A 21,526-nucleotide genomic window follows, 5' to 3' on the forward strand; every position below is an offset into this window, starting at 1 on the left:
GGATGGATGGGGGGTTCAGCGGCCTTTGGGGCTCCCCACGCTTCTGGGGCCGTGGGGGGGGCTGGGGAAGGTTCTGACCCCCTCCCCAGGCACTCGGGGTCCTGGCACCGGCAGAGCTTTGGGGTCTCTCTCCCGAGGATGCGGCCCACTGGCCTCCCGTAGGCGGGGAGGGGGGGCAGGAGCCTCGTTTCATGTTTCCTGAGCTGTTTTGGAACACGAAGGGAAGGTTTGTTGGGGAAAATGCCCCCAGCGCGGAGGGCAACAGCCTTCACCCAGCCGGCGCTGAGCAACAACCCTGGAATGTTTTTCCTCCTCGGCTTCGCCAGCGCAGCCAGGGCAGCCCAGCGGCACCTTTCATCTCGGCGGGCGGGTGCCCGCGGGACGAGGGTTTATCTCAGGACTGGTATATCAGGGTTAATAGCTCATCCGCTGCCGGAGGTTGAGCCAGAAGTTTCTGCCACCGGGATCCCGGGCCTGGGAGGTGGGTGGCAGCAGGAGGGTCCCCGGCTGAGCCCGTGCGCGCCCCTCGGCACGGGGACAAGGCTTTGCTGTTTAGTCGCCGAAACGCAGCCTGGGAGACCTGGAGAAACCTTCCTCCTGCCACTGCCTTTCAGCTGGTGCTCGGCGCAGGGTTCCCGGCTCCCTCGGAGCTCGGGGGGTGATTTCCGAGGGACGAGCTGTGCTGGGGAGGGATTCGAGTGGCCCGTGGGGGGAGCGTGGCTGCTGCCACCTGCCTGGCGGGGGCCGGTGCCCGCCGCGGTCACCACACGGTTAACGCGGTGGCAGTTCCCTCTCGCAGACACGTTGGGAGCTGGTTGGGTAAGAAATGGAACAAGTTTGGTGGTTTTCGCTGGGGCCATCGCTCACGTCTGACATGACAAAGTGACCGGGCTGCGCTGCCTCGCCGTGGCGGGCGGGGAGGGCGGTGCAGGAACGTGCCCTGGCCGGGAGGCCGAGGCCCGGATGCTATTTCTGGCCGTGCTCCCCTGCGGGCACGGGGCTGGTCCTCGCCACTGGCCGCCTTCCCGGCTCCGTCTCTGCTGGGCAGGATGGAGCGGAGCTGGGCAGGAGGGGCAGGACCAGCCTGGGGAGGCTGAGGGCTGGATTCTGCGCTTTAGGTCACGATCTGGGGTGTGAACGTGGGTGTCTGTGGCCCAAGTGTCCCCCGATCGGGTCTGTTCCTTTCTGCCCACAAAGTCCTGGCTCAAGGGCTGCGCACGGATGGGGAGCAGCGTCCCAGCCCCCCCAGCCAGGGGCAGCCCCCGGGCTGCGTCTGCCCAAGGGCCGGGGCCGGCTCCCGCGGCGCTGCCCAGTGCCTGGTCCCACAGAGCCCCCTGCAGCGCCGCCTGCGAGCGGGCTCCTGCTGGGACCCTCTCGACGCCTCGACCCCCTCTGCCTCGTCCCTTTGGGTCCCCAGGGCTGCACCCCCTCGCACCCCCTCCCGGGGGCTCCCCCCCTCGCTGCCATGCCGCTCCGGCTCCAGGCCAGCTGCTGCTTTACACTGCTCCCTCCTTTGTGCCACTGAAGAACCATCGCTGCGTGTTTTCCTGCGGGTGAGGTTTTGGAGCACGCAGGGGAGGGTGTGGGTCGATGAGGAGCTGGACACGCCGGGGACCAGCCGGGCTCCTCAATGGCGCCCGCAGGGACGACGCTGGTGGCTGCAGCCACGACCCCGAGCCACCCCCCCACCGAGCCGAGCTGAACCCACCATCAAAGCTCCAAGACTCGCTCCCCTTCTTCCACGAAGCTTTAATTGCCACGAGTGCTCGGACACCCGACAGATACAACCCGCCGGTACATCCCAGCCCCGCGGCCTCCGCCCCGGCTGCCCACCGGCCGCCCCGTCCAGGCTGCGCCGGCTCCTGCTGGCTGTGTCTGGAGCCTTCCACACCCAATCTTCCGCCAGGCATTTAAAAATAAAACAATAAATAGCAAAAAAATAGATATGTACATAAATAAAATAACCAGTTTTCCACTTTTTTCCCTACAGGGCGGTCCGGAGCCGCCCAGGGGGCTCAGCTGACGAGCATGGGGAGGAAGTGGGTGGAGAGGTGCTGCCGGCGAGTCTTGCCCCCTCGCTGCGGCCTGCCCCTGCTACTGAGCGAGAGGAACATGGGGCGGCCCCGGTGCCGCCAGCGCAGTGACGCGTAGGTGTTGTAGCCGTTCTCCTCGATGCGCTCCGTGAACTTGCAGTTGGGGCTGAACTCCTTCTGGCAGGAGAGGGAAGGGGCTGAGGGGCGGCCGCGCTCGGCCGGGGCCCATCGTTGCCCTGCTCCGGCGGGGCCAGACCCCAGGAGCGGGGCAGGGCGGGACCCCGGCTCCCCCCGGGTCCCCGGAGGGCAGAGGGGCTCTGCAGGTGCAATCGCCCGCTGGGAGCGGGTCAGGGCGTGGAAGCCAGGAGCCCGCTCCAGGGCACCAGTCCCAGCGGGTTTGGGACCCCCCGTTCCAGCTCTGCCCTGCGCCTCTGACCCCGGTCCAGTACCTCCCGGGAGGCAGCGTCCGACCTACCGACCCGTAGAGCCTCCCCCGCTTGTTCATGGCCAGGTAGAAGCCGGTGTGCACCGCCCGGATCGCCACGACGCCGACACGCACCGACCGGATCTCGACGATGCCTGCGGGACAGGAGGCGCGGCCGTGAGCCGGGGAGGGACGGACAGACGGACGGACGGACGGACAACCTCCCCAGAGGCCCTGTCCTGACCCCGGGTCTGCGGGCGCCAAGTGCCCCCCCGCAGGGACGGGGCTGCCGACCGTCGCCCGGCACCGGCGCAGCCGGAGGGACGATGGGAGCGAGGGCTGAGCCAGGAGCGGGAGGGAGAACCTCTGAGCCGGGGGGGTTCGATCTTTACCCCTCCCCGGGGCCCAGCTCCTTCCCAGGAGCCCGACGGTGCGGGAGTGGCGCCAATCTGCCTGCCCGGAACAACCTGCCAGCCTGCCCGGTGCCGACCTCGCGTTTATCCTCCCCTCGTTGGCAGCTCTGCCCGTGTGTCTGTCCCGAACACGCCCGCGGTGCCCGGGGACCCGGCCTGCCTCTCGCGGCCCCCGGCCCCCTGCGCGCTCCGGGCACCGAGGCCAGCGCGGCCTTGGGGGGGCAAAGTGTGCGTGGGGGGGGCGGCGACGGCGCACGACCCTGTCGCGGTGGCCAGAGGCGCCCGGGCAGGGGCCTGCGGGGCAGGAACGCGGCCGGGACGGGGCTGCCCGCGGGTACCGGTGCCGATCGCTGGCGCGAGCGGGGACACACGGCCCCGCGCTGGGGACGGCGGGCGGGATGCGGCGGGACCCGGCCGGCGTGTGCCCGGGCACCGAGCTCCCGGCGCGGCGCTGAGGGGAACGGCACGTGGTGGGACCCGCGGCCCTGACCGGGGAAACTCCCGGAGCGTCGTCAGGGCCTCCGGATTCCTGCGCCCCCCGCCAGCCCCCGGCGCTGCCGCCAGCCCTGCGGCCGCCCGGCACGCGGTGCCGCCACGGCGGGAGCTGCCCCGGCCGGCCGGGGCGGGGGGATGCGCCGAGGCTTTGCCCGGCAGCGGCGTGCAGGGGGCCGCGGCCCCGGGCAGGGGCTGGCACCGGGCACCGACCCTCCGGCACCGCCCGGGGGCACCGGGGCGGCGCGAGGGCTCCCGAGCGTTCGGCTCCGTGGGGGTGATGGGTCCCAGGGGGTTTTCAGCCCAATGCCGCCAGCGCCCGGCCCCGGCCCCCCCCGGGACCCGCGGGCCCGGCCCGGCGAAGCGCCCGACGGGCGGCAGCTGTGGGCAAGGGCTGAGCGAGCGCCCGCGGTCCGCGCCCCCCCGCCGGAGCTGCCGCTATTTATAACAGCGGACCTCGGCTTCCCTAAAGATGCCCCCGAGGCCGCTCCCGGTGCCCCCGGCGGGGCTGGGGCAGGCGCAGGGCTCGGGGCGGGGGAAGCCCCGGGGAGCCCCCACCGCCCCGCAGCCGGTCTGGCGGCTGCTGCGGGGGCCGCGGAGCGGAGCCCCGGCCCGGCCCAGGATCTGCCCGCGGCCAGAGCGAGCCCCGTGCGGCGGCTCCGCTCCCCACTGGCTCTTGCCACAGGCCCGGGGAACGTGTCGGGGCGCTCGGCGCTGGCAGCGCGCCCGGTCGCGACTCCCGACAGCCTCTGACACCGCGGGGGGGTTCCCCGGGCTCCCTCGTCCTGCGGCAGGGGGACGCGGCGGCCCCCGCCGCCACCGGGATGGGCCGGGGGACGCTGCTGCCGCCCCACGCCCTGACACCCTGCCAGGGCCCCCGGGGGGGCTCGGCCATCGCCCCCTTCCCCCGGGCCCCGCCGTCCCCACCGGGTGCAGCCGCCGGTGCCCCCCTCCCTGTCACGGGGGGCCGGGACCCAGCGCCCAGGAGGGGCCGATGCCCCCGGAGCCGCAGCCGGTACCGCGGGTGCCGCGTCCCCTCGGGACCCGGCGCTGTCACCCGGGGGGGGGCGGGCGGCCGCGGGGCCGGGGCAGGACCCCGGTGCCGGGAGCCAACCCTTCGCCGTCGCGGGGGCCCCGGTGTCGCCCCCCGCAGCCGCCGCTTCCCACCGCCGCGCGCCCTCGGGCGCGGAGCAGCCCCGGCCCCGGGGCGAGGCCCGATCCTGCCGGCTCGTTCCCGGGCAGCGCCCCCCGGCCCCGCGAGCCCCCCCGCAGGACGATGCTCTGCGGCCCCCTCCGACGGGGCTGCTCCGCCCCCCAACCTCGTGGTCCCAGAACCAGCGTCGCCCCGAAGCTTCCTCCGTCCCTCCTCCTCCTCCTCCTCGTCCGCCTTTCTCGACCGACCCCCCCGGTCACCCGGGCGCGGGGCGGAGCGCGCAAAGCGACGCCGGGTCCCCGGGCAGAGCAGCCGTTGCCCGCGCAGCTCTCGCGGTTCCCCGAACCCCGGGAAAGGGGGTCCCGGGGCCGCAGGAGCCGCTCGGGCTCGGGCGAGCTGCGCGTCCCGGCCGGTGCCTGCGGGACGGCGGGGGCGGCCCCGGGGACCTGCGGCTCCCGCCCGGCCGGAGCAGCCGCTCTGCGGAGGTTTTGCTGGGCGGGAGGAGCTGCGGGCGCTGCCCGGGCCGGGCACTGCGGGGTCCCGCCGCCGTCCCGGGGCGCCCCCGTCCAGCCTTCGCCCCCCCCGGGCCGTGCCCTCCGCCCCGTGCCCGGCCCCGGCAGCGCCCGCCTCTGCCGCAGCCTCGGATCCCCGGCGGGGCTGGGCTGTCCCGTCCCGCTCCCGGTCCCGGTCCCGGTCCCGGCCCCACTCACTGCCCGGTCGCTCCCTCCAGCGCGTCCCCTCCACGCCGCCGCCGCCGTCGATGCGGAGGAAGAAGCGGGTGGCAGAGAAGAGCCGCCGCCAGCGCACGTCGCCTTCCAGGTGACCGTAGCTGCGGGGGGGCCGCCGGCCGCCCCAGGCGGCACCGCCCGTCCCCGGTGCCGCTGCCGGTGCCGGCCCCGCCAGCACGGCGAGCGCCCCGGCGAGGCAGGCGGCGAGGGCGGCGGGGCCCCCGCGCCTCATGGCGGCGGGCGGCGGGCGGGCGGCGGGGCGCGGCGGGGCGGCGGGCGACGGGCCATGGCCGCGGCGGCGACCGGCCCCGACGGCGCGGGCGGCCCGAGCGCGGGGCGAACCGGCGGGAGGGGCGGGGCGGGGCGGGGGCCGAGGCGGCCAGTGGGCGGGGCGGGGCGGGGCCTCCCATTCATAAATCGGCGCCCCGACGGCTCCACTACAGCCCCGTCTCCGGTCACTTGCTGGCGCTCGCGGGGCGCTCGGTTGGGGGGCGGCGGGCACGCTCCGGTCCCCGCCGGCTCCCGCGGCGGGCGGGCAGCGCTGGGGGGTGGCGTGTGGGCGCGACGGGGCCCCCGTGGCCCCGGGCCCGGTGCCCGCCTGCGGCCCGAGGTGCGCCGGGGCCGGGATCCCCCCGGGCTCCGCTCCCGCCGGGCCGGCAGGGGGCGCTCGGCGCGGCGGGACTCCCGCTCCCGGCGTGCCCCGCGCGGCGCCTGCGCGCTGGGGCCGCCTCGCGGCGCGGCAATGGCGGCGTAGCGCGGGGGCGGCCATGGCGCTGCTGCGGGCGGCGCTGCTGGGCCCGGCCCGGCTGCGGGGCGCCGGTGAGCGGCCGGGAGCGGGCGGCCGGGGCCGGGCTGGGCGCCTGGACCGGGGAGGGGGCCTGGAGGAGCGGCCTGGGGCCGTGGGGGCCCTCAGGGAATGGGGCGGGGGGGCTGTCCCCGGGGTCCCGCCTCTCACCCGCCGGTCGCAGCCCGAGCTGGGGGTCCCGCAGGCCTGACCGCGGCCGGGGGGTCCCTGTGGTCCAGAGCACCCCCCCAGAACAGAGCCGGCGGCTTGGAGCGTCTTAGCGTCATGAGTCCCCTCGGCTCTGGGTGTCCTTGTCATTCTGTGAGGGTAGGGATGGGGGCTCGGGGGTCGTGTCCCCGCTGCAGCCAGGCTGCCTGCTCTGGGGGTCGCTGGGGGCCCGTCACCCTGTGCCGCAGCGCTGGGGTTTGTGGCGTCCCTGGGGTCCTGTTCCCCCCCAGGAGATCAGAGCCGCGGGGTGGGGTGTCCCTGTCCCTGCAGGCTGAGCTGAGAAGGGCCGCCGGGGCCCGGCCGTGGCGCGGGGCAGGGCTCGCAGAGCCCTAAGGGGTGACGCCGCCTCTGACCTCCCGGCCTTTGTGCCTTCCCGCCGCAGGGATCCCATGGAGTGTTCTCAGGAACTACTCCTCTGCCAGCGCCAAGGAGAAGGCGAGGAGAAGTGCCGTCTGTGAGAGGACGGAGCTGCTGGAAGGTGAGTCGGGGAGGGCTGGGAGAGACGCGGGGGTTTCCCTTGTTCCGTGTACTGGGAGGTTTTCCCGTTCTGGGTAGCCATAAAGAAGATATTTGGGACTGTAAATAGTTGTCGCCTGGGCAAGGATGTCGGGCTCCCCATGGGCTTGCTGGCCTCCCTGAGCAAGTTCTGTCCTGTCTTAAGGACCTGGAGGCCCGCCCCACCCAGAGGGAGGGTTGAATTGCTGTAAGACGCAGGGTGGTCCCAGGGATGGTAGAGGAGTCCCTCCGGGGTGTGTGAGGGCCCAGCAGACCTGGAACATGCCCTGGCTTTGGGCTCCCTGCCTGCGTGAGCTGGGGCCTGAGGACTTTGGAGACAGCCCCAGAGAAGTGACCGGACACGTGCCTTTTCTCTTGCAGGGCCGTTGTTGGGTTCCCTGGGACACGGGGGTGGGCCACGGCGTGTGGGTGGGTCCCAGCAGGACAGTGGTCAAAGCAGCTGATTGCTGCGGGGGGCTGCCAAGCGGGGAGGAAGTCCTTGCGTGTTCCTGAGCAGGACAGAACCTCCTGCTGAGCCTCGCGTCCCTTCACCTCCCCTGGCTGTGTGTCCTGGCAGTGCTGAAAGCTCGAGTGAAGCAGCTCCAAGGCAGTAACGTCCCGGAGGTGACGGTCAACAAAGCGGAGCTGGCCCCGCTGGTGAATGCCAAGTACCAGGACCCGCTGTGGAAAGGGGGGGCTCCCGGCCCCGCGGAGGAGCAGCCCGCTCCCAGGGGAAGGGCTGAGAGCCCGGCCCAGCCCAGCAGCTGGGTGGAGGATTTGGAGGCCGGAGTGTGCACCCAGCAGCTGAAGGGGGAGCAGAAGTTGTCCATTGCTGCCTCCCAGCTGGCTGTGGAGGCCCAGGCCAAAACAAAGGGCAAGGCGAAGACCAAAGCTAAAGCCAGTAAGAGCCTGAAGAAGCCGAAGGCTAAAGCGGATGCTGCCATGAGCTGGGGCCCCACTGAGTCCGACAGCAAGCCCCAGGTGGAAGCGGTGAAGAAGGAAGCAAAGGCGCAGAGGTCTTGGAGAGTGCCGCGGGACAAGGAGAGCAACCACCACAAGATCCTGCAGCAGACGGTGCAGTCCAGCCTGGAATGCTTCCTGTTCCTGCAGCAGCCGGAGGAGGCCGAGAGGTTCCTTCTCATGTACCACAAGTCCCACACCAAGAGGCACCTTCTGAACGTCAACGCCTACAACATCGTGATGCGGTGCTGGGCGAGGAAGGTACCGAGCTGCCCTGGGTGGCCGAGGGGGGAGAGGGGCTGGCTCGGGAGGAGGAGCCCTGTCCCTGTAGAACCAGCGGTTGTGGTTTTATCTGTGTTTTGTCACCACTGCCTTCAGCAGGTGTTCGAGGGGGGCTTGGCTCTGCTGAGAGGGCCGGAGCTGGTACAAGGCCACTGAATCGGGCCACTGATCCCTGTGCGGTGGCTTTGAGGGGAAGAAGGGGCTGGGAGGGGTAGACGTGGCTCAACTGGAGCAGGAGCAGCGTGAAGCTGTGACGTGGGGCTGCTGGTGTCTGTGTGACAGCCCCTTCCCTTCCCGTCCGCAGGGCTGCTTGCAGCGCGTCCACCGCCTGTTTTACATGCTGGAGTCCGCCGGCCTTCAGCCCAGCCTGGACTCGTACGCGGCGGTGCTGGAGTGCCTGGGCCGGAGCCAGGCGCCCGCCAAAGCCGTCCGGAGGTAACGCTGGGGGAGGGAGGCGCTGCGCCCGCTGCCTGCGTGGGTGCGTGTGCTGACCCGCGCCTGGGGCGGGCAGAGCTCCCGCGACCCTTCCCACCCCCAGCTGCTGGAGAGTTTGTCCCCGATCTCGCAGGGGCGGGAGGTGCAGGACATGCGAACAGCCTTGCTCTGGGCAGGGCCCTGGGCTGGCAGCAGCCTCTCCGCGGGCGGGGGCTCCTTGCTCTGCCCCCACCCTGGGCACCTTGTCGCTGCCCGGTAGGAATGGCTCCTCTGTTCATTTTTCCAGCAGCTCCATGGAGTTTGCCCCACTGGGCTCAGCCAAAAAGCTGTTTTTTTGCAGGATGCTCTGGAGGAGCGGGATCAGGAGATAGAGATGGGTTTTGTGGGGCAAGTCTGTGTCAGACCCAGTGTGAGGGGCTGAAGGAGCCCTGTGAGGTCCCGCCAGGCGGGGCCGCGGGGCCTCGGGGCCTGGGTCCGGTGGCACAGGCAGCTGCTTTGCCAGAGGATGGGGGAAGCTTTCTGGTGCTCTGCTAGTGCTGCACAAACACCCTTGGCTGGTTCAGGGCTTTGCGCTGGCCTCGTGTGTCCCTTGGCTGGCAAACAAGGTCTAAATGCCTGCGAGTGAAGATCTTCCAGTCAGCTGATCTCCAAGCGACTGGTGTTGACGTTCCTGCCTGGGTGTGTGGGTGTTGCAGCAGTGCAGCAGCGCGCCCGCAGGGCTGTCTGTAGGCAGATGTTTATAGCACACCTGCACGGATTTGTCCACCCCCAGCCTTGCCAGGGTGTGTGTGTGTGTTTCCCCACAGCTGTTTCTGTTTGCTGTGTGGGGGTACGAGCTCTCATTTCCCTTCCTCTCCTAAACGTGTCTCCCAGCTGGACGCAGCGCGGCCGGGAGCGCTGAGCCGGGCCCTGTGAGGTGGGGGTTGTTTCCCGCTCTGCTCCCAGACCGTGGTGTTGCTTTGAGGGTGTGAGGTGGGGGTTCCTTGATTTGACTGCGCTGCTGGGCAGGGTTATGTGAGAGTGGAGGAACCTGCCTCTCTGCTCAGCCTCGCAGCGGCAGCCGAGCTCCATCTCCCCGCCCGGTGCGAAGGTGAAAGCTGCCCGCTCAGCTCGGCAGAGGTGCGGGCTGGAGGGAGGATAACGGCTCGCTGTAACCTGCGGCGGGTGCCCTTGTCGGGCTGGGCCCTGCTCCCACCTCCAGAGAGCTGTGCAGGGGCAGGGGGGGTGTCCGCCTGCCTGACAGCCGTGCTCTCGGCAGACTGAGGCATCTCCCCCCTGGGGGTTTCCTGGCTTTGCCCGTTTCTGGGGCTGGGCAGACACCAGCATGGTCGGGCACAAGTTGCTGCACGGTTTTCGGTGGAGGCTCCGGGCAGTGGCTTTGAGGCACGTGCTGGAGAAGGGAGGAGGCGTCCCAGGGCGAGTGTGTGGAGCACATCCTGCTCCCCAGGGCTGTCAGAGAGGCTGCACCCTCCCGCAGCTGCTCTGGCATGAAGGTGGCACAGGGAGGCTCCACCGGCCCTCCTGGAGCGGCCTGGAGCCGTGTATCAGTGTCCTGCCCTGTGCTCAGAGCTGGTTGTTAGTGGTGCCAGCCCCCAAGCCCTGCTTCAGGAGAGGGTTTTGATTTTGTGGCTGCCAGGGATTTGGGAGGGGGTGGCTCTTTGTCCTGTAGTGTCTCCTGGGGGCCTGGGTGATGCTGTTGAGGCCACAAGTGAGGGAGGAGAAGCCTGATACCATCAAGGCTCTTGGATCCTCCGAAGGGGTCACCCCCATCCATCTCCTCCATCCTTAGTTTTTAAAATTTTGTTCCGTGCCTTGTCACGTGCTGGTTTCTGTGCAGTGCACACAGTCCCCTGTGAAAGGTCGAGCCTGTCTTATCTGCCCTTCCTCAGGTGTGTGAAGCAGCTAAAGAACGATGGCTTTGTCGTGGATGAGCTCTTCCAAAAGTGCCTGTTTGAGGAAGATGAGAAGGAGAAGGTGCTGAAGGCCATCAGGACCATCAAGCCCAAGTACCAGCTGCCCCCTCCACCCAGACGCAAGATGTACAAGTCTTCTCTGCTCCGGGCCTTCTACTCCAGAGTAAGCCCCAGCTCGGCGGTGGCTGCAGCTCGGAGGGGTGTTGGCGCTGGCCAGGCGGCGCAGAGGGTGTCCTCGGGTCCAGCCCAGGGCTGTCATGTGGGAAGAACTTCTTAGCCCAATCTCTGCTCAGTAGCCCTCACAAACCGTCTGGCAGCTCCGTGTTCTGAGGAAGTGATCAGCCTCACTGACAGAGGAGCTGGGGGCTGGCGGGGGCTTTCATGGGAGCTCGCCCACAACCCAGGAGCAGAGCAGGAGAGGCCGGTTACCCTGGGCTTTGCCAGCCAGAGCGCTCGGCCCTCTGGACGCAGAGGTCCCAGAAAGGTGCCTTCAGCAGGACTGGCAGCACGTGCCTCTCGCAGGGGGGCCGGCACAATGTCTTCTCTTCCTCTGGCTTTTGGCACTTAATGTCTCGCTCTTGTTGCAGAAGACGATGATGCCGTACCCCAAGCTGGGTTTCTCTGTGCAGGAGTTGCAGGAGCGCTTTCAGCAGCAGCTGGAGATGGAGCTGAACAACACCGTAACCATCAAGTCAGTGGAGTCAACCAAACCTCTGACCCCGCAAGCCACTAAAGCGGTAAAGTCTGGGGAGTTCAGCCCTTGGGACTGGGGGAGGAGTTGCGGGGCTCGGTGGCCTAAAGAGGGGGGCAACTCCCTGGTGACACTCACCACAGCGTTACGGTCTTGCTTCCCTTTCTGCACAGCGCAAGCTGCTGGACACCCTTCGACCCCAGTGGCACGACTCCATCCTCCAGGCCCTGCAGAAGTCGAAGCACAACATGTCCCAGCTCCAGATGGGGTTGGGGTACAACATTCTCTACCCCTACCTGTGCCTGCTGCCGGACGAGGAGTACGTGGCCATCATGCTGCAGGTAGGACCCTGCCCTGTCCTCGCGTTGCCGCGAAGCGCCAGTGTCCCGCTCGGGCCAGCGGAATCGGAACAAGAGCCTCAAAGTTTATCAGGTTATCAGGTGCAGGCTCTGTCTGCTCCCTGTTCTGAGCAGCCAGGGAAGCCCCTGCTCTGTCCTGGCCCTGTGTCCTTCCTCTTCTGTTCAGCATCGTGGGGATCAGCATCTTTGTGCTTCCCAGACAGGGGCTTTAACTCCCGTTTTGTGTCTCTGCTCCGTCCTTCTGTTCCTCCCGCCTTAAGACCCTCTTTGCCTTCCCCTTTCTCAGGTCCTCAACACCCTCTCTCCGCAAGGACAGTCCCTGGTTGTCCTGGCCCGGGACCTGGGCTTCAAAGTCTACAACCGATACATCACCCAGAGGAAGCTGCGCGGCCGCCAGCTGGGGAAGGTGCAGGAGGTCTACAAGAGCTACATCCATCTGCTGGCCAGGGACGGCCAGGTGGGTGTCCCAGGGGGCGCGGGGGCCCGCGGGGAGCCCAGCGGCAGAGCCGGGGTGGGCCGAGGCGGTTTGTCTGCCCATCTCCTCGCCGGGGCCAGGCTCTGGGAACCTGCTGCTGCAGAGGCCCCCCAGAACCGCAAGGCCCTGTGTGGCGCTGGGCAGGCCCCTGCCCTGTAGCGACAGGCGTGTTGGCTCTGGGGCAGCAGCAGGTGTTTCTGGGCTGGGGGTGTTAAATCGGCCGAGCTGAACCCTTGGAGCCAGACAGCCCGCGTGGGAGAGCTCTGGGGCTCGGCGGTGCGCTTGGGAGAGGGAAAGGGGCCAAGGGCACCGCTCTGGGCAGCTCCTTCCCAGAGCTGCGTGGGGGTGGCAGGTCTGCAGGAGGGGTGGGACGGGGCGGGGACACGGTGTCAGCCTCGGGGACGTGGCCTGAGGACGTAGCCCGAGGAAGGGCTTTGCAGCGCCACTGTCCCGGCACCTTCTCGCTGTTGGGCTTCCCCTGGCCACACCCTCCCCAGATATCCCTGCCAGGGACACCGAGCCGGGAGGGTCCCCGGAGCCATGTTCCAGGAGACAGATCCCCCCAGCAAACCCCGGGGAGCAGCAGGGTGGCCCCTCCAGCTGACCCGCTCTTCTCCTTCCACCTCCCAGCCCCACAAGTGCTTGCCACGGGAATACTGGGAGAAGCTGGTGGCGGAAGCCGGCTTCGGGCCTTCCCTGAACCTGAAGGACTGCAGCTGGCCGTACGTGCTCCTCATGCGCCTGGGCATGCACCTGCTGGAGCTGCTGGTGCAGGCTGTCAGGGTGCCCAGGAACAGCCTCAACCCCCGCCTGGAGCCCCGGCTCATCCCCGTCCTCTACCACGTCTACTCCTTCCGCAGCAGCTGGCAGGTGAGCCTCGTCCAGGGGGCTCTGGGGCTGCGCAGGTCCCCTCCTCACCCAAACCTTGTCCCTCCCTGCTGCCTTGCCTGCACAGGGACGCTTTGAGGAGCCCCCGGTTCTGTGTGACAGTGTCCGTCCTTAGCGTGATCACACGCTCTTCCAGACACCAGCCCTGACCCTCTGCTGCTGATTCTCCTCTCCAGGTCGGGCTGATAAAGCCCCATCCCATCTTCTCCCAGCTTGTGTCGGACGCTGCAGAGACCACGCTGACCTTTAACTCCTCCGTCATACCGATGCTGTGCCCGCCGGTGCCCTGGACCTCCCCCCGTTTCGGTGCCTTTGTCCTGAACGACACCAGGCTGATGCGCTTTGTGGACGGGGCCATCCAGCACCAGCTGCTCCTGGAGCAGTGTCCTCCGGTCAACCTCCACCCCGTGCTCGATGCCCTCAACCAGCTGGGCAACTGCGCCTGGAAGGTCAACCAGCCCGTGCTGGATATCATCATCTCCATCTTCAACGACAAAGGCAACGAGAAGCTGGACATCCCGCCGCCCGTCTCGGAGGCCCCCAGGCCTCCTGCTGCTCCCGGCAATTCCGCCACCGGGAACAAGTCCCACAAGCAAGAGCTGCTGCTGTGCAAGAAGAAGGCGGCTGAAATGCACAGCTTGCGCATGGACGCGCTCTACAAGCTCTCCATCGCCAACTTCGTCAGGGACAAGGTGTTCTGGTTTCCCCACAACATGGACTTCCGAGGCAGGACTTACCCTTGCCCGCCTTATTTCAACCACCTCGGTAACGACGTCACCCGGGCCATCCTGCTTTTCGCAGAGGGAAGGCCGCTGGGGCCCAAGGGCCTCGACTGGCTGAAGATCCACCTCATTAACCTCACGGGGCTGAAGAAGAAGAGCGCCCTGAAGGAGCGGCTGGACTACGCCAACGAGATCATGGAGGAGATCCTGGATTCCGCCGACCACCCGCTGACGGTAGGTGGGGAGTGGCCGGCGCCGCCCCGCTCGCTCCTGGGGGGCAGCGGAGGGACCGGCTCTGGGAGCCTGCGGCTGCCCCTGGGCGGGCTGCGAGGTTCCCCCTCAGTGACCCACCTCAAAAGCAAAAGCAGGGAGGTTCCTCTCTTGGACAATTTCTATTCCAACTCTGAGTGTGCCAAGGAAAAAGGGTCGATGTCATTGTTCATTTCAGAGGAGAGTTAACCATTCCTCTTAGCACAGCTCCTAGAAGGTAAAACAAAATGGAAATCAGATCGATTCTGAAACAGAAACGTTTTGAAAGAACGCTTTGAGAGGAGAAAGGGAAGCAAAGCATTGCAGGGTTTCTTAAATAACACATTTCTCTCTGAAAACACAACGAAATATTAGGGAAGTGGAGGCGTGGTGGGGGCAGGTGCCTTGCCCAGCGTATCCCGGGAGCGCAGGGGCTCGGCCGTGGCTTGGGCTGCCCCAGAGCACTGGCTGCTCCTGCCAGCCTCTGCCCTCCTGTTCCAGGGCAGGAAGTGGTGGATGAACACTGACGAGCCCTGGCAAGCCTTGGCCTGCTGTATGGAAATCGCCAAAGCCTCGAGGTCCCCGGATCCAGCAGCCTACATCTCTCATTTCCCAGTTCACCAGGTGGGAGCTCGATGGATCTGCATGGCCCGTGTGGCGGGGCCGGGGGCTCGGGCAGAGCGGGAGCAGCCGGGACTCGGCGCTGCACTCGCTGCTCGCTCGAAGGGCAGCGCAGTCTGCGGGCGCCTTGGCTTGAGAGCTCCCGCAGTTCTCTGCTGGGTGCAGCCGTTAAGGGCCGGCACAGTCTCACGCTGCTTCGCTTCCTCTGGCTGGGAGATGGGGGCCGGCTGCCTGCGGGGCGCCGCGGGATCGGGGCTGGGAGTCATCCCGGCCCCGCGGCCTGGTGAAGGCAGCACCTGCCCGGCCGAAGCCCTCGGGGCTGCGCCGAGGCGTTGGGGCCTTTGCTCCGCTCCCATCCCGAGGCTGAGGCCGAGCAGCTCCGCGGGAGCGAAGGGTGGGAGGTCTGGACCCCGGAGAAGGGCAGGGGGACGGAGCCGATCTGAGCCCGTGTCAGTGACGTGGCTGCCACCGCGCGCCCGGTCCCTCCCGGTCCCGGATGTGCCCACGCTCCGAGCGTGTCCCCCCGGTAGCCAGGTGGCTGCTCCTGGTAGCCAGCGCTCAGCCCTTTCTCCTGCTGTGCCCCAGCAGATCCGCGCTCTGTCCGTATCCCAGGTACTTCTCTGCGCCCATAAACCCCCTTCTGCATGGGAGACAATGATTGATTGTTTTCCTGGTGAGAGGGGTTTGCTCATTTATCTCATTAGAAGGTCAGATGCCCATAATGAAGGGGGGGGGGATAACGGGGTGTGTTCTGCCCATAGTGATGGTCTGGAATATGTATGAGAGGCTAAACTGATCCTGTTACGACAGCAGAAGATCAAGAGAGCAGCGGGGGCGTGGGGGGGTGCTGCTAATGAAATCCAAGCAGGGACGGCTTCAGGAGGGCACCCGAGTCACCGGCGCTTGGCTATCGCCAGCAGCCCCTCTGCCGGGGTGGATCCCGCCCGCGGCTCCGGGCGCTCTCTGAGCAGGCGGAGCCCCCGCGGGAGCAGCGGCGGCTCCGGAGCAGCAGTGCGTCTGCTGGCACTGGCTGGGGAGCGGCAGGACCTGCCCGCGCCCTCGCTCGGTCCTGCCCGCCTCGCCCGGGCTGGTCCTGGTGCCAGGAGGGCTCTCGGGCGCTGCTGTGGCAGACCGGCTGGTGAGCCTCTAGCCCCGGCTTTGGGACGGGCCGGCTCGGGGCTGCTTTCTGTCGGAGGGTGTTTCCGTCAGCCCCGGAGCGGAGGCGCCGCGGCCGGCTGCGGCCTCCGAGTCACCCCGGGCTGCCCCGCGGCCCTCGGCCCAGCTGCTCTCCCACCACCGAGCCCGCCCCTGGGCGCTCTGAGGCTGTTTTGACTGCTGCCTCTGGGGGCTTCTTTTAGCATCCAGACAGATTTGGTTTTTTCCAAATTTTCTGTTTTTTCAGTGTTTCCACAGAGCTCTGATGTCTTTGAAAATTCATGGAGGGGGCAGTGTGATGTGAAGTTTTCTTTTTTTAAACCTCATAGGCATCAGTAGTTGGTGATGAGACCCAGACAGGAATACTGGCCAGAAGGAAAAGGGAAACTGGTGTGGCCCTGGCAGCTGCTGGGAGATCAGCTGCAAAGCTGTCTTGGGAGGGGGGGTGGCCGTAACCTCTGAGCCAAGTGCTGGCGCTGGGGCGGGCGGACGAGCTGGGCTCCGTGCGCGCGCCCACGCCCCGTCCCCGCACAGGACGGCTCCTGCAATGGTCTGCAGCACTACGCCGCGCTGGGCCGGGACCTCATCGGCGCCGTGTCCGTCAACCTGATGCCCTGCGGCGTCCCCCAGGATGTCTACAGCACCGTGGCCCAGCAGGTGAGGCGCGGCGGGGGCAGCACCTCCGGGACCCGCCTCCCCCCTTGCCCGTGTTGCACGAGGTCCTCCAGCTCCCAGGGAGAAAGGTCGGGGTAAGGCCAGTGTGCTGGGACAGCCCGAGCTGGTCAGAGCGGGGGTCTCTCCCTCCCGCAGCGGGAACCAGTGCCCCAGCGGGGATCTGACTGGAGATCTCTCCTCACAGAGGCAGCTGTGAGAAATCCACTGGGATTCCCGCTGTCTGCTTCTGAGTGAGGTCTGGGAGAAGTAGGGTGGGGAGGTGGAAGAGAGCGGAGGGGGTTCCTTATCTCTTGGTGGCAGCCGGCTGGCCCGCAGGTTGGGGGGTTTTCTTTGAGCTGGGCAGGAAGGAGGAGGGAGAGGTTCAGCCCTTGGCGCTGCAGCGAAGTCTGCAGTTTCCTCGGGAGACGCGACGTGAAGCGAGGCCGCTGGGAGTGCTGCGACCTGCCAGCCCCGCTCCGCGGGCGCTGCGCCCCCGGCTCTGCCTTCGGGGCCTCGGCACGTGTTACCCGGGCGGGAGGAGCACGCAGAGGGTTTGCTCAGTTATCGCTGGGGTGGCAGAGCTGGAGAACCCGAGTCCCGAGCCGCAGTCCCGGTGCCGTGTCCTTGTGGTGCTGGATAAGTGACACCTGTGACACGTGACAGTGCTGAGGCAGCAGGGGAAAGCTTGGGTCCTGCGGGCGCGGTGCCCTCTGAGGTCCGGGTGCCTCTTGATCCCTTCAGCAGATGATCTCTTAACCAGGGCTGGCGGAGGTGGGCTGCAGGGTTTCTGGTGGGGGCTCAAGCCAGGCAGTGCCCAGCTGGGGGGGTCTCGTGGTCCCCCTGATGCTCCTGGCCAGGGAAGGGGCTTGGGCCAGCAGCTCCCGAGCGCTGCCCTCCTCAGGTGGAGGAGTTCCGGAAGAAGGATGCTGAGCACGGGGTGAAGGTGGCCCAGGTGCTGCAGGGCTTCATCAGCCGCAAGGTGGTGAAGCAGACGGTGATGACGGTGGTGTACGGCGTCACGCGCTACGGCGGGCGGCTGCAGATCGAGAAGCGTCTCAAGGAGATCGACGAGTTCCCTGAGGTAACGCCCCTGCCCTCTCCTCCCCGGCGTCGCTCTGCGCTCAGCCCCTGACGGGAGAGGTGCGCGCGCTGCCCTTCCTCTGCCTTGCCTTCCTCCTCGCCCCCAGAGGGTTGAGCAGGACTGGGCAGAGATCGGCCTGTCCTTGGACAAGGAGCCCTGTGAAGTGCTGGCCTGGGCCTCCCTCCGTCGCACCCCGCCAGCTCCAGGCTCACGCAGCCCGTGACGGAGGCGGCGCCGGGGAGCAGCGAGTGCTCTGGTGCTTTACCCTGGGACCCCTTGCTCTGCCTCTGCAGGAATACTTGTGGGAAGCGTCAGACTACCTGGTGAAGAAGGTGTTCAACGGCATCAAGGAGATGTTCTCAGCGACCAGAGACATCCAGGTAAGGTGCCTGTTGCTCATCCCTCTCTGCCTTTTCTTCTTCCCTGGCCCGCCCATGCACAGACCAGGGGCTGCTCCAGGGCAAGAGACGGTTCTTCTGGGCCCTGGCCCAGAGAGGATCCTCCTGTCCCAGCCCAGAGGTGCGGGATTGTGCCGGTACTGGGCCAGACATCGGGGTCAGCTGCAAGGGGATGGGGTCTCCCAGCGGCCCCCACTAACTCCAGCCCCTCTCTTCCCTGGCTCCCTGCAGAAGTGGCTGACGGAGAGCGCCAAGCTCATCGCCCAGTCGGGGCAGACGGTGGAGTGGGTCACGCCGCTGGGTCTCCCCATCGTGCAGCCCTACTACCGCTCCAAGTCCACTGTGGTAAGTAGGGGTGTGCAGGACCCCTCTGCCCTTCCCCGGCCGTGCTGGGGAGCAGGGAGAGGCCGCGAGCCGAAGCCCAGCGGGCTGGCGTCCCTGCGGGTGAGCCTGCAGAGCGGGTGGGACTGTGTGCAGGCGCATCCTCCGGCCTCGTCGCTCCCGGCAGAGACAGGAGCGTGTGGGTGGGCTGCTGAGGAAGCTCTGCTGTTCCCGTCCCACTCAGGCAGCTGGGGCACGGGCCCGCTCTGCGCCGGGGAGCCTTCCCGGGGCTGGCGTGATTCAGTCTCGCTGCTCTCGCCTCCCACGCACCGCCGCGCTGACTCACGGCTCCCCGGCCCGGCTCGTCCCCGCAGCCGCTCGCCGCCACGAGCCCTTCCCGTGGCCCTCGCAGGGCTGAATCAGCGCGTCGCTGGGAAGGGGCCGGGGTCCCAGCCGGCACCCTCGGGAGGGGCAGCGGGCAGGGCGCCGCTGAGCAGCACCCGCTGCCGTGGTGACCGGGGCGCTTGGGGAGGTCCCTGCCCAGACCCCCCCTGCAGCCCAGAACGCCCCCGGCAGAGCAGCTCCCGGTCGGTGCCGGCAGCGCGGGTCAGGGCCCCGTGACAGCCCATCCCTCCCTCTCTCCCCGCAGCTCAACTGCAACATGCAGGCCTTGAGCGTGAAAACCTTCAACAGCAGCCAGTAAGTACGGACCGTGGTGTCCCTGGGCTGTCCCCGCCTGTGCTCTGGGGACAAAGCCCGCCGTGGGCAGAGCCGGCCCGGGGAGCCCTCGGGTCTCGCTGGCGCCCTCCTCCCCGGCCCTGGGAGTGCCGCAGCCCCTCCCGCCCTGTGCTGCAGGAAGCCCGACACGGTGAAGCAGAAGAACGCCTTCCCCCCCAACTTCATCCACTCCCTGGACTCCACGCACATGATGCTCACGGCTCTGCACTGCCTCAGGTGGGCAGCGGCGCCCGGGGCCTCCTGCGGGGGGGTCGGGGTTCCCGGGGGGTGAGGGGAGGTGCTGGCGTTGGCCCCCGCGCTCTGAAGGTCTGGGGGTGCCAGGCCGGGGGTGTGGGTGTCCCCCCTCCCTGCTCGTGTCCCGGCGGGGGCCAGCGCCGGGGGGGCTCTCGGTATCGATGGCGCCTTCTGCTGCCCCCAGGCAGGGTCTGACCTTCGTCTCGGTCCACGATTGCTACTGGACTCACGCGCTCACCGTGGATGTCATGAACCAGGTACGAGCGTCCTGACAAGAGCGGGGATCTCGCTGCTCTGTCCTCTGGGCCCCTGCCAGCCCTTGCCTGCCCTGGGCTTTGCTCCAGAGCCTGGTTTATTTACCCGGGTGCAGTGAGCCTGGGGCGCTCGCCGGTGGCTGCGGCTGATGTCCTGGGCCTGTAGCCCCATCTCCTCCCACCTTTCAGGGAGCGTCTGTGGGAGAATCTCCCCGTAAATCAGCGCCAAACCCAGCGCCTGGCAGCATCGGTGCCTCTGCCCCGCCCTGGGCCCTTCCCCTTGTCTTGCTGCCAGAGCTGGTGTAGAGTTGGTTGACAAATGAGGGTCAGCCGCTGCCTCCCCCCTCCCCAGGCTGATTCCCTTCCCCCTTGTCTGGCAGCCCCCCTGTCCCCCTGTGCCCCTCACCTCTGTCTTGGCTGATGAAGCACCAGGGGGAAGGAGGGGACAAGGCCCCTTCACTCACCGTTACTCTCTGGGTCAGATCTGTCGGAAGCAATTCGTGGCTCTGCACAGCGAGAAGATCCTGGAGGATCTGTCCAAGTTCATGCTGGAGAAGTACTGCAGGTACCCCTGGCCTGCTGGCGAACCCCCCCACACTCCCTGCCTCCAGCCCTTCCCTCTCCCGGGGTGGTTGTGCCCAGACGCTCACGGGCCTTGCTCTGGAGGGAAGCTGCTCTTCCTCCCTGACGGGTGCCCGGAGTGCCTTGGACCTCAGGGTGAAAAGCAAGGTGTCTGCATCCTTTTGGTACAGAACTGGGGTAGGAGTTGGTGCTCGAATGCATCGGGGGGCCTGGGGCTCCCCGCTGTGAATGAATGGGGCAGTAGGGTGCTGGGTTGGTGTGTACCCCGCCACCGGCCCCGTCCTGGGCAGCGTCTGGGGCTGCTGTGGCCGGGGCTGAGCCCCGCTCGGGTGCTGCAGCGGGACGGGGTGTGTTCTGGGCGAGCTGAACCCTCTTGTCAGGGGGAGCAGAGGAGCGTGCACCTTCTCCCGCAGCTCCCATGCTGATTGCTTTCCTTCTGATTCACCCAGCCCTGACAGAGAGATGAGAGCCCTCTGGCAGAGTAAACTGATGGAGCAGCTGTCCAGCGTCCCCAAGACGGGTACGAGCAGCGGCCCCGAGCGCTTTGGAGACGGGGGGAGGGTGGGGGGAGCGGCCCCCAACATCGCTGCGCAGGGTGGGGGTCCCTGGGTGGGGTTTTGCTGCCTGTGCTGGACGGCAGAGAGGGGGACAGCACCTTCAGACGTTCCCCTGCAGCTCCCTGGAGCCCTCCCTGCGCCCCCCCGGGCCCGGGGGTTCTCCCCAGGACGCCCCAGCCCAGCTGCGCTCCTCTCCCATCTGCTTCCAGCCGGAGGCCTCTGCCTGGAGAGGGGAGGTGATTGCCAGGATCTAGATAATACACATACAATGGGATTAAGGCAATTACTTTAACTCCTCCTAATCTCGGCTCTGCCTCTGCCAGGCCATCTGCCTGACCTCTGGAGCAGGCCCCTGGCTCTTGGGCAGCGCCGCGCTCGGCCCCAGCGGCAGCACAGGCCGGGGACGGTCCGTTCCCTCTCGTGCTCCCCTGCCTTGCTGCTGCTACTCTTCTGTCTTGCTCTTCCTACCACGCTCCCAGATAAATTTGGAAGTACATCAATTCCCGAAAACCACAACCCTCCCCGCTGTGCTGGCCCAGCCTGGGGCGGGCGCTGGGCTGCAGCCGTTCTGGCAGGAGGCTGAAGCAGGGCTCGGTGCAGCTTCTCTGACCTCTCCCTCCCTTCCCCCAGGCAAGTTCAACCTGAGGCAGGTGATGAATTCCACCTACTTCTTCAGCTGAGCCCCGGCAGCCAGCGGGGCCCCGACTACCTCGCCCTGCTGCCGTAGCCTCTGGCCCGCAGCTCCTGTGTCTCCTGGGCGAGACACTGGGGCAAACTGGGAGTGCGCAGGAGGGGGGGCTGGGGGAGCTCTGTGTCTGCACTGTTTGCTGCTGCTGCCCCTGGCCCTGGCACGGGGGGGCTGCAGCTCTCGGGTGGCAGTGGACGGGGCCGCCTCCTCTTGCTCCTCGCCCTGGCGCAAGGGCCTGGGCTGCTGGTGCCCCCCCGTCCTTCCCCGCAGCGCAGCCCAGGATCGTTGCCCTCCGCAGCTCCTGGCGGCTCCAGCGATCACTTTTGCTTCTGCTCCCTGAGTCTCAGACAGGGAAAACCACTAACCCAGGGCTGGAGGTGTATGATACTGTAAATAAAATGTATTTTGAAATACTACTTGGGCACTGAGTCCTTCTCAGAGGTCTGGGCTCTTGCCCCTGTCCTGGGGAGCTGGGACTGGTTCCCCCCCCGCTGCTGTTTTGCTGACGAAAGGTGTCAC

The 21,526-nt window shown here is 67.7% G+C and overlaps 2 protein-coding genes across 4 annotated transcripts; one reads left to right on the forward strand and one right to left on the reverse strand.

The window, feature by feature from the left end:
• Positions 1-1,875: 1,875 nt before the first annotated feature.
• Positions 1,876-5,475, reverse strand: FGF22 (fibroblast growth factor 22). 2 transcript variants are annotated; one of them, XM_074928048.1, is made up of 3 exons: positions 5,226-5,475; positions 2,509-2,612; positions 1,876-2,210 (listed from the first exon to the last, which is right to left on the reverse strand). In XM_074928048.1, exons 1-3 carry the CDS (start codon positions 5,473-5,475, stop codon positions 2,016-2,018), a joined length of 549 nt encoding a protein of 182 aa, XP_074784149.1. In that variant the 3' UTR covers positions 1,876-2,015. The 2 variants fall into 2 exon arrangements, with proteins under 2 accessions (XP_074784149.1, XP_074784147.1); XM_074928046.1 differs by having other exon boundaries at positions 1,988-2,612.
• Positions 5,476-5,979: 504 nt separating this feature from the next.
• Positions 5,980-21,412, forward strand: POLRMT (RNA polymerase mitochondrial). Of its 2 annotated transcripts, none has more exons than XM_074928008.1 (21): positions 5,980-6,062; positions 6,638-6,733; positions 7,328-7,971; positions 8,297-8,427; positions 10,317-10,503; positions 10,928-11,077; positions 11,205-11,372; positions 11,677-11,847; positions 12,496-12,735; positions 12,930-13,709; positions 14,226-14,348; positions 16,035-16,157; positions 17,056-17,235; positions 17,529-17,615; positions 17,865-17,978; positions 18,604-18,653; positions 18,810-18,908; positions 19,111-19,183; positions 19,663-19,745; positions 20,212-20,282; positions 20,950-21,412. In XM_074928008.1, the coding sequence occupies exons 1-21, from the start codon at positions 6,011-6,013 to the stop codon at positions 20,997-20,999; spliced, it is 3,672 nt and encodes a 1,223-aa protein (XP_074784109.1). In that variant the 5' UTR covers positions 5,980-6,010; the 3' UTR covers positions 21,000-21,412. The 2 variants fall into 2 exon arrangements, with proteins under 2 accessions (XP_074784109.1, XP_074784111.1); XM_074928010.1 differs by having other exon boundaries at positions 10,970-11,077.
• The last annotated feature ends 114 nt before the right edge of the window (positions 21,413-21,526 follow it).

This window comes from Athene noctua, chromosome 27, assembly GCF_965140245.1.
Source record: "Athene noctua chromosome 27, bAthNoc1.hap1.1, whole genome shotgun sequence".
Classification (NCBI taxonomy): Eukaryota; Metazoa; Chordata; class Aves; order Strigiformes; family Strigidae; genus Athene; species Athene noctua.